Source organism: Triticum aestivum, chromosome 6D (assembly GCF_018294505.1).
Source record: "Triticum aestivum cultivar Chinese Spring chromosome 6D, IWGSC CS RefSeq v2.1, whole genome shotgun sequence".
Classification (NCBI taxonomy): Eukaryota; Viridiplantae; Streptophyta; class Magnoliopsida; order Poales; family Poaceae; genus Triticum; species Triticum aestivum.
Genome location: NC_057811.1, coordinates 389,797,230 through 389,812,025, shown reverse-complemented (window position 1 = coordinate 389,812,025; position 14,796 = coordinate 389,797,230). Strand labels below are relative to the sequence as shown.

Here is a 14,796-nt window from a genome sequence, read left to right as displayed (position 1 = left end):
CCACCCCCCTGCCTGCAGCACCCAAGCGCGGCGACCTCGCTCGCCGGACGCCAACAGGCCTGCTACCTGGTCTAGGGGAGGCGCGGGGCTATTCACCAGCCATCTTCTTACATGACGCCCGCAAGTTGTTCAACGGTTTGCCCGCAAGGTACAAATGGACTCCGGCAACGAGTTATTTTTCCACAATTTCATTTGCGACTTGGATGATTCTTCATCCGATGATGAGGAGCTTGTGGATGCTGTGTTGGTCGTCCATGACCACCTTAGCAGGCAGCGGCCGATGTTCAGGGGCTCGATCCCGGGGCACACTCCCGCGTTGAAACGCAACTGAGAGAGCAGCCATGCCTACTCTAGCAGGACTGCTTCGAGAGTGCTAGGAAGGATGTGGAGCGTGCCTTTGGTGTTCTTCAATCTCGATGGGGCATTGTTCGGTATCCTGCTAGAACTTGAAGCACTAAGAAGTTGTGGGAGGTGATGACTGCTTGCGTGATCATGCACACTATGATCGTAGATGATGAGTTGATGAGTGCCCGAAACGTTGGCGACCAATAGATGTATCGGCTATCTTTTTTTTAATGTATTTGAGACAAATTAATTTTTATTTGGCTTATAAACTATGTGATATTTATTTGGTTGTGAAACTATGAGATATTTGCATTTGTTTGAATTATGTGAACTAGGGTCATTTTTTCATATGTTTACAATAAAAGCTAAAAAAATGAACGCAGACAGGCTGTGTGATCGAAAATGCGTCCGCGCGTTGGACGCACGGCCGACCCAAACACAAAAACACAAAAGGGGACGGACTAACCGACTCAAATAGACAAAAAACGAACAAAACGTGTCTCTGTCGGTCGGCGTATTGGAGTTGCTCTTAGACTTCAGTGCCTGCAGAATAAACGAGGTGAATCGATGGACTCATGATCCATGGAACGGCACGACGGTCATCATCGCGGCAGGATCTACACCGGTATCTCCTACACAGGCAGAGACAGCGGGCTTGGGTAGCATGGATCAGCAGCGGGTGTGGCTGTGTCTCCTGTGGCGTATGGTGACTAGCGTAGTGCTTTCTCTGTACCTGTTGATCTTTCCAGTCTGAATTTTCCAGTCAGTTTAGGATTTTTGTTTTGCAACATCGTGGGTGATGCATGTCTTTTATATTGGATTTCAAGCTCTTTTCTACATTGTTGGCATATATGACCTAGAGTGTTCAAGCAGTTGTATTTTTGGTTGAATATCAAATGAAAGACTTGAAATACACTTTCAGTTATTTTTTACTTAGCTTGTCGATCAGTTAACTATCCAAGTTCAGACTAATGAATGCCATGTGTTGTCATGAATGAAAGCGGGTCCAGTCCAAGTTCACCGCAGCCTCATTTGACTGAACCTGAACTGAATTTTGGTTGAGTGTCAAACAGACACTACTTATTTGTTTTTGGCAAGGCAGATTCAGCGCAGCCTCATTTGAAAAACAGATATACACACAAGGCAGAATATGTCTTCGTTCTTGAATGATATTATATATATGCCTTCATACACACTGTATGATCACCAGGGCTTTCTGTTGTTGTCACTTGTCAGCAGCATCATGGGTGCCGGAGGCAGGATGACGGAGAAGGAGCGGGAGAAGCAGGAGCTGCTCGGCCGCGCCGGCGCCGGTGAGATCTTCCAGCGCGCGCCGACGGACAAGCCGGCGTTCACGCTGGCCCAGATCAAGAAGGCAATCCCGCCTCACTGCTTCCAGCGCTCGGTGATCAAGTCCTTCTCCTATGTGGTCTACGACCTCGTCATCATCGCTTCCCTCCTGTACGCCGCGCTGGTCTGGATCCCAGCACTCCCGGCCATGCAACAGCTGGGCGCCTGGCCGCTCTACTGGGCCGCGCAGGGCTGCGTCATGACCGGCGTCTGGGTGCTCGCCCACGAGTGCGGCCACCACGCCTTCTCCGACTACCTGCTGCTCGACAACATCCTCGGCCTGGTGCTCCACTCGTGCCTGCTCGTCCCCTACTTCTCGTGGAAGTACAGCCACCGCCGCCACCACGCCAACACGGGCTCGCTGGAGCACGACGAGGTGTACGTCCCGAAGAAGAAGGAGGCGCTGCCGTGGTACACCCCCTACATCTACAACAACCCCGTGGGGCGTCTGGGGTACATCGTCGTGCAGCTCACCCTCGGGTGGCCGATGTACCTGGCGCTCAACACCTCCGGCCGCCCGTACCCGCGCTTCGTCTGCCACTACGACCCCTACGGCCCCATGTACAGCGAGCTGGAGCGCGCGCAGGTCTTCATCTCGGACGCCGGCGTGCTGGCCGTCTCCTTGGCCCTGTTGAAGCTCGCGTCGGCCTTCGGGTTCTGGTGGGTGGTGCGGGTCTACGGGGTGCCGCTGCTGATCGTGAACGCGTGGCTGGTGGTGATCACCTACCTGGCGCACACCCACCCGGCGCTGCCGCACTACGACTCGACGGAGTGGGACTGGCTGCGCGGGGCGCTCGCCACCATGGACCGCGACCTGGGCGTCCTCAACCGCGTGTTCCACAACACCACGGACACGCACGTTGCGCACCACCTCTTCTCCAGCATACCGCACTACCACGCCATGGAGGCCACCAAGGCGATCAAGCCCATCCTCGGCGAGTACTATCAGTTGGAATCGAACCCCCTTGCCAAGGCCACATGGCGCTCGGCCAAGGAGTGCATCTACGTCCAGCCCGAGGATCGCAAGGGAGTCTTCTGGTACAGCAACAAGTTCTAGCCGCCATGATCCCACCAAGTAATCCCATCCATATCTGCCTACATGTACGATTACGTGTTGGGAGTGCCTAAGCTCAGTCGATTGAAAAATAACTACTTGTATTACTCAATCGGCTGACGTCATCGTGGTTCAGTCGCCTGTGTTGTGCTACCACCTACGTGGGATGTCGTCGGTTGTTTTTTTCCCCAAGTGTTGGCTTCTTCTTTGGTTGTTGTCTGGGCTGGGATAGGGCTTGTTTCGTAGCCATTTGCCATGAAAAAACTTGTATCTTCATGTATCCCCGTGATGATGTACAATAAAACTTGCCCTAGGCTGCTTTACCTTGTGTGGTTGTATTCTCTTTCCAAAATGATAAGTACCTGAAGTCAGCTACGAGCATATGGCAAATCGAACGTTTTCGATGGCAATTCTAGTGACGCAAGGATGGCAAATTAGTTGACACACACTGCAATTTTCTATTTCTGTTAAAAATAAACTGAAGCACGAAGTTGTCAGGCTTGCCAACTAAAGTTGTCATCCTCGCGCCACTAAACTTGCCATCGAAAATGTTCGATTTGCCATGTGCGTGTACCTGACGTTCGAGCGTTATCAGATTTCTTCTCTTTTGGAGTAAGATATCCGGTGAACTTTATTTTTTTTATCAGGATACCGAACGATTTATTTTTCTTGCGTATCCAAGCACACGAAGGGTGAGGCTGATCCTTGATCGAATTTTTATTGCAAGCAATGATTCTGTTCCTACTAGGTGCATTCTCGAAATTATTGAGTGTGCATGTACGCATGAGGCAAAAATACTGATGTCACTAAAAGATTTCATCTAAATTCGAGATTCATCATAAAATTCATTACGATGAGATTTTCGATACTAGTTCTCACGTTGATATGTTCTGACGGCTTTTTTTCAAGTCAAAAGTTACCAAAACTGTAATACGTTTTTGCTTCGCCCTAGACATCCTCGCCGTAGTTTTCATTTTGAGAAGATTAGAGCATCTCCAAGCCATGTCGTAAATCGGGCACACTAAATGTCCGCGGACATGACCGACGGGTTCACGGACCCGGATACGGGAGCCGCCATCCAACCCTATATCTCAAATGTCCGCCTCTAATAACTTAAAAAAACTAGCAATGGCCTTTCGCCAAATAGCAGCGGCCTTCCGCCATCCAACTCAGACAGAGAGGAGAGAGGGGTTGTGGTGTGGGCTACATGGTGGCTTTTGGTTGGTCAAGCGGACATCCGGACTCTGCAAACGTCCCACAATTTTGCTTTCGGTTTGCGAAAATTCAGATGCGCGGACGTATGTGGCGTCGCGTTGGATGGCAAAAAATGGTTTAGGGCTCCTTTGATTCAAAGGAATTGCATAGGATTTTTGGAGGATTTGAATCCTTAGGAATATTTCCTGTGAAGCTCGTTTGATTCGTAGGATTGGCATCCTTAGGAAATTTTTTATAGGATACATTTGTACTACATTTTGGAGGAAAATTTCCATCCACTCAAACCTCTTTGTAGAATTTCTTTGTTTTTCCTGTGCTATCAAACATTTTTTCAAATCCTGTAGGATACTATGGGACATGCCATTCTATTCCTGCATTTTTCCTGTTTCTTCATTTTGACAATCCTGCGAATCAAAGAGGCCCTTAGACATTTGCAAGCATCGTATCTTTTTAGAAAGAAGATCTTTTGTCTCATGGTAGTCTACTCTAGTCCCTTTACGGATTTTTTGTTATTGGGTCCTTCTCCTGTTGCTTGATTCACATGGCATCATCAAATGATACAAGTCTTGGATAAGAATCTACAACACACTAGAACGTCCTTGTTGATGATTCTTTACTGCGACTGCATCCAGCTCAAATAATGTGATATCTCACACCGAGTTCAAAGATACTTAACTCTTCCTCCTCTTACTAATACTACAAAATGTTCTTGTATGCCCAATACCTGGTATGAGCAGTGATATCAAATCCAGAAGTGAATCGTACTAATTTTCTTTACATAAGGTAGAGTTGAGTTTTGGGGGTTTCTAGTGGAAAAGTCTGACAGAGAAGGATCAACATATCTGCCGACGTATGCAGAGTTGGGTTTTGGGGGTTTCTAGTGGAAAAGTCGATAGAGAAGGATCAACGTATCCTTGTTTAAACAGGTCCACTAGACCTTAGCTACTTAATTTACACTCGGACATGTCTGCCGAGGTACGCAGCATCGCGTTGAATGGTAAAAATTGGTTCAGACATTTGCGAGCGATTTGGGGTAGGCCATTGGAGATGGGGGCCCTTACAACTACAAGAGGCCTGCTGCAAATGCAAGGCCTTTGATGTCGGCCCTGAACAACAACAGAACCAAGGACGAGGCTTCTTTGCTAAATGGGTAACTAGTTGGCCAGTCACATTGACGTCCATCTTGCGAGAAATTTTCTTAAAAAGAATCAGATAAAAAAATCAGTGAATGATCAGAGATCCTCTGGAAAATGGCGAAGGATGGAGCAGACGAAATCCAGAATTAGAGGGGATGGACAAGGTGCGTTTGTTAAAGGCAGCCCCAGCTTGTCTTTTTACACTCTTATATTTCTTTACAGAGGGAGTAATAGTTACATCATTCACGAGATTACACACAAGATAGCTAGGGGGTTCATCAACCCAAGTACAGGTGTTCTTATTCGGCAGCCCAGTTGGTTGTACCACTGGTGCCATGAATTTACTAAGCATACAACCATCCTATTACTGGTGTAGTCAAATGTGGACTGCAAGAATTCTGAAAAAAAAAACTGAATACTACGCAAAACGCTGATACTACAGCTTTTATAAGGTTTTCCCAACAGATCATCAATCTATCAAAGTATGATGTATTACCCAAGCTGGACGTAAAATCATCATAAAGTTCCAGCACAACATAGTTCAGCAACTAGAAACAGAAATATAGACTTTCTGACTCTTTGTTTGATGCTTGAAGCAATAGAACAAATTTCGTAAAACCGCAACTTCAATCAGGGGTTGGGGTAACAATATTGTGTCACATGTGATTATTATCATAACCAACGATGAAGCAAAATAAAGCAAGATATTTATTCCAGGTCTGTTGTATTGCCCTCGAGCAAAACAAGTTACTACAGCTTTGCAAAGGAACTAGGTGCATCAGCAAAACAGACATAACAGCACGCATCAGCTCAAAAATTCACCGAGCTGGTTTGCATGATTTGTGCTACAAGTAGACAACCTTGGTCAATGCGCAGGCTCGGGCTTCTTTTCCGTTGTGTATGCATGGTACGCTTTTCCATTGTCCACTCTGGTAGTATTACCACCAACGTCCAGGATGGCAGATGTGAATGCCAGGCTAGAACCACCGATGAGGGCAGACTTAATGCTCTTTCCTGTCAATCGGCACAGTTAGAAGTCTTCCTAGCCAATAATACTGGTTCATATGAATACGAATATGAATATAATTACACTAATAAAGAGGTTGTCGACATGATCATGAAACTAACATGATGGGGCACATACCAAGACTTGCACTGGTGGATTCGCATGCAGTGGTGACTGATTGGAATAATGTTGACAATTTGTGGAATATGATCTATCTGACTGGGATATCCTAGATGACTATTTGTCACTGGATCCAATATCAAAATTCTGTATGGGATTTTTAGCGGTAACTGGATTCATATTTCTGATGCCCACATGCATGATCTGGAATAATACCACTTGGGTTCTTCAAGTTGCATAAATAGAATCCGTGATATTATGCAGATTAACCAGGAGCCATGCAACATGCTACATAACACCAGAGCCAGAGTTGGACTCTGTTAGTCTTTTTTGTGCTCCATACATGCCACTAGGACAGTGCTATTTTATGGCATGGCAAACATACATAAATAATGATCTCATGATTCAAACCAATTCCACGAGTCTAATGGGCTGCCAGAGGATAAGATTTAGTTTAGCCCTGTCTAATTCAGATTCATTACAAGGCAAATGGCTTATGTTGTATCACCAAACAAGTTGGGGGAGGAGTCCGTTAAGAGAGACCTGAAGGATTGGAGTATCACCAAAGAACTAGCTATGGACAGGGGTGCGTGGAAGCTTGCTATCCATGTGCCAGAGCCATAAGTTGGTCGCGAGATCTTATGGGTTTCACCCCTACCCCAACTTGTTTGGGACAAAAGGCTTTGTTGTTGTTGTTGTTGTTGCAAATGGCTTATTAACATCATTGCTGCACCTTGATCGTTAGGTAAAAAGGTACAGGCCCTCTTTGGATGATTCAGTACTTAAAAATCTCAATATTCATAAACAACGATTATTGATCAGTTTCCCATGAAATACAACAGTTTATGAGAACCAGTTTTTTATAGTATTGAGACAGGATCAATGTGTTTGATAGTTGCAGTATTTAGTAATAGTGTTATGTCCAAAGTGTAGGAAGGTCAACTGTCTGTTGTTACTCAGATTAAAAGCACATGCTCAACAACAATATCTGCATTCAAGTTATAACAATAAGGAGGGCGGGCCTGGCGCAGTGGTAAAACCATGTCTACAAGTCATCATATAGCTAGTTGTACGCAGAAATGTTTTTTAGTTAAATATAATAAATATATCTGACGTAGGAATATGATCTGCTTCCTTTTTCGGTTCTTTAGGTTAATTTCTGAAGAAAAGAGGGAGATAAAACTGAAGTGGATGCAGACATGATCATCCAGAAACGTAGTCAATTTTGTACGCTTGACTTCAGTTTAGCAGACTTCCAAGAATATTTAAATATTATTAGTATTTACCACACTATGATATCATAAAACTCTGTAGTTTGTTGTATCCAAACACCTCGAATTTTTCTATAACATATATCTCTGGAACCCAACAACAACAAAAACAACAACAACAAAGCCTTTCAGTTCCAAACAAGTTGAGGTAGGCTAGACTTGAAACCCAGAAGATCTTGAAACCTAGTCATGGTTCTCGCACGTGGATAGCTAACTTCCATGCAGCCCTGTCCATGGCATATCTCTGGAACCCATAGTATCCAAAAACTCCAAAAATATAACTTATCAAAACTGGATCCAAATAGTACTATTCTTGGTTAATACAACCAGAGCTAAGCAAGGGAAGCCATTTTGCGGAAACATGATAAGTCTAATGTGAATTGTGAAATGCAGTATACATGTCTGACCCGTATCTGTCCACGCAATAACTCTTACTGCGTAGTCACCAGAAGCCAATGACTATAGGAGCATAAACTATGCCATCACCCAATATTAGGATGGGTCAATCCAAAATGCTCCAGATCTGACATATCTAAGTAACTGTTCCTCAAACAGGAGAATCATACTTTAATTTAGTGTGGTTCTCCAATATCATTACAAAAGGAGGAACACTTTCAAGCCATTTTGCGGAAACATGATAAGTCTAATGTGAATTGTGAAATACAGTATACATGTCTGACCCGTATCTGTCCACACAATAACTCTTACTGCGTAGTCACCAGAAGCCAATGACTATAGGAGCATAAACTATGCCATCACCCAATATTAGGATGGATCAATCGAAAATGCTCCAGATCCGACATATCTAAGTAACTGTTCCTCAAACAGCAGAATCATACTTTAATTTAGTGTGGTTCTCCAATATCATTACAAAAGGAGGAACACTATCAAGGTATTTATGAGAACCACAGTATTGAGACAAGTTCAATGTGTTTGGTAGTTGCAGTAATTAGTACTCCCTCCGTAAAGAAATATAAGAGCGTTTAGAGGATCTAAACGCTCTTATATTTCTTTACAGAGGGAGTATAGTGTTATGTCTAAAAGTGTAGCTAGGATAACAATTTGTTGTTTAGAAGACCATGTTCAACAACAATATCTACATTCAAGTTTTAAGTTTTCATAATAACTTCAATATCGATAAAGGTTCGTACACAAAACCGAGCGCATAAGTCATCATACAGTTAGTTGTACCCAAATACTTTTTCGAGTTAAATATAATAAATATATCTAACACAGGGAATATGATCTGCTTCCTTTTCCTGTGCTTTAGGTTTATTTATGAAGAAAAAAGAATATAAAACTGAAGTGGATGCAAACATGACCATCAAGAGATGTACTGGACTTTGTTGGCTTAACTTCAGTTTTTTTAAAAGGCATTCAGCACACTTACAAAATCCTTAAATATTACTATTAGTATTTACCATGCTATGATTTCATAAACCTCTGGAATTTGTTAATAATGTATATCTCTGGAAGCCATAGTATCCAAAAACTCCAAAAATACTACATATCAAAATTGGATTCAAACACTATTCTCGGTGAATCTTAGCTTACCATACCCAGTTAGAATAAAACTGTTTAGGCCTTTAGCAGTTTAGCTTAATACGACCAGAGCTAAGCCAGGGAACCCATTTTATGAAAACATGGCAAGTCTAATGTGAATTGTGAAATCCAACTCTTACTGCGTAGTCACCAGAAGTCAACTACATATAGGAACATAAACTATGCCATCATCCAATATTAGGATCATGGATTTCGAGTCGCTCGACTAGTCGTCGACTAGTCGCAGTTCCAGGGCCGACTCAGCCTCTCGACTCGACTCCTGGGATGAGTCGAGCGACTCGCGCGACTAGTCTCGACTAGTCGTGGTTTTTGGGTCGAACGACTCGAGACAGCGCTGGATCTGGAGCACTCTCCCGCTGCTGATGCTGCCTCGCTGCTGCTGCTGCGCCCTTGCCGCCGCGCTGCTGCTGCTTCTGCACCCCCGGCCCCACATCCCCCGCTGCTGCGCTGGCCGCCGCCGCTGCTGCTGCTGAAGCTGCAGCGGCAAGAGGAGCGGGCTGGGAGGAGGAGCGGTGGCAAGAGAGCTGCTGCAGGGGAGTTGAGAGATCCATCGCTGGGAGGAGTGGTGGACTGGTGGCAAGAGAGTGGCAGCAGAATGTGTGGCGGCTGTGGTGAGGGAGGAGGGAGTGTGGATGGTGGATTAGGTCACGGGAGGAGTATATAGCTACTAGATGGGCTTTTGGGCCACAGGGAAGTGCATAACTAGTGGCCCATCTCTCAGTTGGCCCTGGTTACTGCTGCTGGTGGTGTGCTCCTCCCCTCCTCCCCTGGTTGCTGCTGCTGCTGTGCACTTGTGCTCCTCTCCTGACTGCCTGCTGCTTAACTCACATCGACTCGTCGCCATGTCGACCGTGAATCTAGACTAGTCACGACTAGTCTAGAGTCCCCCCCCCCCCCAGCGACCCGTCGACTCGAAAACATTCATTAGGATGGACCAATCCAAAATGCTCCAGATATGAGATATCTAGGTAACAGTTCATTAAATAAGCTAATCACTCTTTCATTTAATGTGATTCTCCAAATATCATTTATAAATGGAGGAGCACATTCAAGGTATTTAAGATTCTACTCCCTTCGTCCCACAATATAAGATCATTTTTCAAGCTATGTTAGTTTGAAAAATGTTCTTATATTATGGGACGGAGGGAGTAACAAACATCTGATTGAACTATAAAATTAAGGCCCATCAGTTTATTCAGGTTTACTAACAAACTTTTATCATTATGCGTGGAAATAATTCTCAAAAAATATTTCCCAAAAGAAACTGTGTCCAATGGCATGAATAGAACTTTCATTGATACAAGGACCTAGCGAAAATCATTTCATCAAGCTGCAATAGGAACAAATACTTACAGCTGAACTGCATTTCAAAATGGGCAAAGTTTGAGTGATTTTAACCTATGATCTAATGGCAGTGATTGTCAGAGAGCAGGCAATGTTATTTAATCAACCAATCATAGTGCATCTAACAGAACCCAGTTCGTGCAAAATAGATCATCTTATTATCATAGTAAGTACTAGTCGAACACAATGCAGGTTGATACCCACATGACTGCATTGAATATTGACCAAAAACACAGAGAAATGACGCAATCCCCCAGTTTATCACGATCCATTAGAGAATGCAAATCTCGGTGATCAGAATCTATAAACCAAGTTGCACGCACATCTGTGGGGAGCGGCGAGAGCCTGTATCTAACCTCTGTAGCCATAAACGGTGGCGCCGGAGACGAAGGCGCCGATGGCTCCGTTGACGAAGTCGCGCTTCTTGCGCTGGCTCTGCACAATCTGCTCCACGCCGATGTAGAGCCCTCCGACGGCGGCGAAAGTGACCCCGTAGCTGCCGCACATCTTGAGCGTCCGGACGAGGCCCGGGAGCGCGACGTGGCGCTCCACCCGGGGCACGTCGTACCAGGTGGCGACGATGGTGCCCCAGATGGTGCCCGCGGCCAGGCCCGTTACGGCGCCCTTCACCGTCTTCGTCGCTGGCGAGTCATCCTCCATCGCGCCCTTTCCCACTTCCTGCGAGAGCAACATGAAAAAAATTAACGCCCGCTCGAGCTCGTGAGCCGAGGAACCCTAGCGCGAGATCGAGATCTGGCAGAAGGAGAGCGCGGTCTGCTCGATTTGATCGGAGGCCCGAGCGACGCGAGCAGCGGGCGTCCGGTCTGAGAGGTGCGCGTGGTGGGGAGGGAGGGCTGGGGCTTACCTGCGCAGCGTGTGCCGGCGGCCGCGTGCCGAGGCGGAGGCGGAGAAATGGTTGGGATTTTCGGGGCGGAAGGGAGGAGTTGGGGGTGGAGACGGGAGAGGGGATCGCGTCGTGGGACGGTGGGAGTGCGGGTGAGAGAGAGTGAGACGGGCGCAGTGGCCGCCTCGGATCGGCGATGCTCGCTCGGCCGCGCCGTTCGCGTCAGGGTTTCGGCCCGGTCGCTAGGCCCACCATTTCACCATGTACGACATCTCTCATGGGCTTCCAAAGCCCTGTTTGGATAAAAAAATATTTAGATCTCCGGTTCCAAAATTCGAATTTAAACCAAGTACTGAGACTATCTCGAGAAATGCCTCCTATCTGGACTTCATGAACTCATGGGCAACCAAGATAGACGGTACTCACACGATGTAACACATAGTGTTACATTCTTTCATAATCTCTGCCCAACCGCGAGGGAGAAACTTGAGTCGGTCCACAATGATTTGCATCACTGGGATCGGCGTGCGTGCTGAAGGAGCCTCATAGATGACTCTTTAATGCACAGAAAGAACTAGATGAACTTATGAGAAGAACTCCAACAGAGAAGGTGAGAATGAAGCAAAAAGAATTAGCTCTATATGTTGAAAATCTGTTAGAGCAAGATGAGATATATTGGTCACAGAGGGGAAGAGTAAGTTGGCTCCGGCGTGGCGACCGCAACACTGCCTACTTCCATCACATTGTGTCGGCCAGGAGATGGAGGAACCTAATAAAAAAAGCTTAAGAATGACTCGGGCGGTTGGGTCGAAGGGAATGAGGACCTTCGGCCTCATGAGAGACTACTTTGGCAATTTGTTTACGACCAACGCAGGGGTGATCGACCCCTGTTGGATTGCATCAAGCCTACCATATCCAGTTATATGAATGATCTACTGATTTCAAATTTTACTAGAGAAGATGTCAGAAAAGCTCTTTTTCAGATTGGGGACGTGAAAGCTCCAGGCTCAAATGGACTTCATGCGATCTTTTTTAAGCGATTCTGGCATATGTGGGGGAGGAACTCACAGATGAGGTTCTTGATGCTATAAATAAAAAGAAGATTCCGGGTGGATGGAATTCAACTAATGTTGTCCTCATTCCCAAAGTGGAAAACCCAGAGGTAATAACACAGTACATGCCTATTTCTTTATGCAATGTAATCTACAAGATTATATCTAAGATGCTTGCAAATAGGCTTAAGAAAATATTACCAGAGGTTATATCTCCAACTCATAGTGCTTTTGTACCTGGTAGGCTCATTACTAATAATGTACTTGTCGCGTATGAGTGTTTTCATGCAATAAAGAAGAGGACTCATGGGTCTAACGGTTACTGTGCTATGAAGTTAGATATGAACAAAGCATATGACCGTGTTGAGTGGGGTCCTAGAGAAAGTGAAGCGGAAAATGGGGTTCCATGAGCTCTGGATAAAATTGATAATGGAATGTTTGACCTCGGTTACATACAGAGTACGGTTTAATAACACAAAGATGGAGGAATTCACTCCTACCCGAGGGCTTAGACAAGGGGATTCCCTATCCCCTTATTTATTTCTGATCTGTTCGGAAGGCTTATCTAGCCTATTATCATATGAAGAAGAAGTTGGGGGCCTTGAGGGAATACGAGTTTGTCGGAATGCTCCTTCTATTTCACACCTTCCTCTTGTTGATGATTCTTTGATTCTGATGAGAGCAGATGAACATAATGCAAACACTCTAAAAAGGGTGTTGGACACATATTGCACCAGTTCTGGGTAGATTGTGAGTAATGCAAAGTCTAATATCTTTTTCAGTCCTAATACTAGTGTCCAGGTAAGAGAGAATTGTTGCAGAGTTCTGAATATTGAAACAGAAGCCCTTTCATATACTTATTTGGGTTTGCCAACCATGGTTGGAGTGGATAGATCAGATTGTTTTCAACACTTGATAGACAGAGTATGCCAAAGATTGAAGGGATGGAAAGAAAAAACTCTCTCAATGCAAGGTAAAGAAATTTTGGTCAAATCTGTTGCTCAAGCTATTCCTTCATATGATATGTCTGTTTTCAAGCTACCAAAAGGAGTTTGCAAGGCAATAACAGATGAAATCTCTGGCTTCTGGTGGGGTGACAACGAAGATAAGAAGAGAATGCATTTGTTTGCATGGTGGAAGTTGTGTATACCGAAGAATAAAGGGGGCTTGGGGTTTAGGGACCTTCACAATTTTAATCTTGCTATGTTAGCAAAACAGTGTTGGCGACTTCTCCAGAACCCAGAATCTTTGTGTGCGCAAGTTCTTAGATCAAAGTATTATCCAGATGGAAATTTGTTAAAAGTTGGCCCAAAGAAGGGATCTTCCTATACTTGGCAACACATAGTGGCAGGTCTCTAGACCTTCAAAAGAGGTTGTATATGGAGAGTTGGGCCCGGATCCCAAATTGATATCTGGCAAAACCCATGGATCGGCTAGTGCAACACGGAAGGTAATCATGCCAAAAGGAATGACAATGCTATCAAAAGTGGAGGAACTAAATAATCCTTACACTGGTGGGTGGGATGAAGAGCTCCTTCGTGATTGTTTCTCACCAGTTGATGTGCAACGGATACTGCAAATCCCTTTAAACAGTAACCTCACGGAGGATTTTGTGGCCTGGAACTATACTAGGTCAGGTACCTTTTTCGTTCGAACCGCTGATAACCCACAAGTATAGGGGATCGCAACAGTTTTCGAGGGTAGAGTATTCAACCCAAATTTATTGATTCGACACAAGGGGAGCCAAAGAATATTCTCAAGTATTAGCAACTGAGTTGTCAATTCAGCCACACCTGGATAACTTAATATCTGCAGCAAAGTATATAGAAGCAAAGTAGTATGATAGTAGTGGTAACGGTAATGGTAGCAAAAGTAATATTTTTGGTATTTTGTAGTGATTGTAATAGTAGCAACGGAAAAGTAAATAAGCGAAGAACAGTATGTGAAAAGCTCGTAGGCATTGGATCGGTGATGGAGAATTATGCCGGATGCGGTTCATCATGTAACAGTCATAACATAGGGTGACACAGAACTAGCTCCAATTCAAGGCATGTATTCCGAATATAGTCATACGTGCTTATGGAAAAGAACTTGCATGACATATTTTGTCCTACCCTCCCGTGGCAGCGGGGTCCTAGCGGAAACTAAGGGATATTAAGGCCTCCTTTTAATAGAGTACCGGACCAAAGCATTAACACATAGTGAATACATGAACTCCTCAAACTATGGTCATCACCGGGAGTGGTCCCGATTATTGTCACTTCGGGGTTGCCGGATCATAACACATAGTAGGTGACTATAGACTTGCAAGATAGGATCAAGAACTCACATATATTCATGAAAACATAATAGGTTCAGATCTGAAATCATGGCACTCGGGCCCTAGTGACAAGCATTAAGCATAGCAAAGTCATAGCAACATCAATCTCAGAACATAGTGGATACTAGGGATCAAACCCTAACAAAACTAACTCGATTACATGATAGATCTCATCC

General features: G+C 45.0%; 2 protein-coding genes across 2 annotated transcripts; one reads left to right on the top strand and one right to left on the bottom strand.

Annotated features, from left to right (window-relative positions):
• Window positions 1-1,471: 1,471 nt before the first annotated feature.
• On the top strand, window positions 1,472-3,072 carry LOC123145293 (fatty acid desaturase DES2). Its single transcript, XM_044564666.1, has one exon. It carries the CDS (start codon window positions 1,496-1,498, stop codon window positions 2,750-2,752), a length of 1,257 nt encoding a protein of 418 aa, XP_044420601.1. The 5' UTR covers window positions 1,472-1,495; the 3' UTR covers window positions 2,753-3,072.
• Window positions 3,073-5,708: 2,636 nt separating this feature from the next.
• LOC123145294 (outer envelope pore protein 16-3, chloroplastic/mitochondrial) lies at window positions 5,709-11,458 on the bottom strand. The gene is made up of 3 exons (XM_044564667.1): window positions 11,270-11,458; window positions 10,761-11,082; window positions 5,709-6,114 (listed from the first exon to the last, which is right to left on the bottom strand). The coding sequence occupies exons 2-3, from the start codon at window positions 11,062-11,064 to the stop codon at window positions 5,966-5,968; spliced, it is 453 nt and encodes a 150-aa protein (XP_044420602.1). The 5' UTR covers window positions 11,065-11,082; window positions 11,270-11,458; the 3' UTR covers window positions 5,709-5,965.
• Window positions 11,459-14,796: the final 3,338 nt, after the last annotated feature.

Bases quoted from the DNA above. Each gene is read 5' to 3' on its own strand.
- LOC123145294 (XM_044564667.1), bottom strand. From the start codon at position 11,064: ATGGAGGATGACTCGCCAGCGACGAAGACGGTGAAGGGCGCCGTAACG. The intron at 6,115-10,760 runs GTTAGATACAGG...GCCGATTGACAG, and splicing joins CACCGTTTATGGCTACAGAG to GAAAGAGCATTAAGTCTGCC.
- LOC123145293 (XM_044564666.1), top strand. From the start codon at position 1,496: ATGTCTTCGTTCTTGAATGATATTATATATATGCCTTCATACACACTG.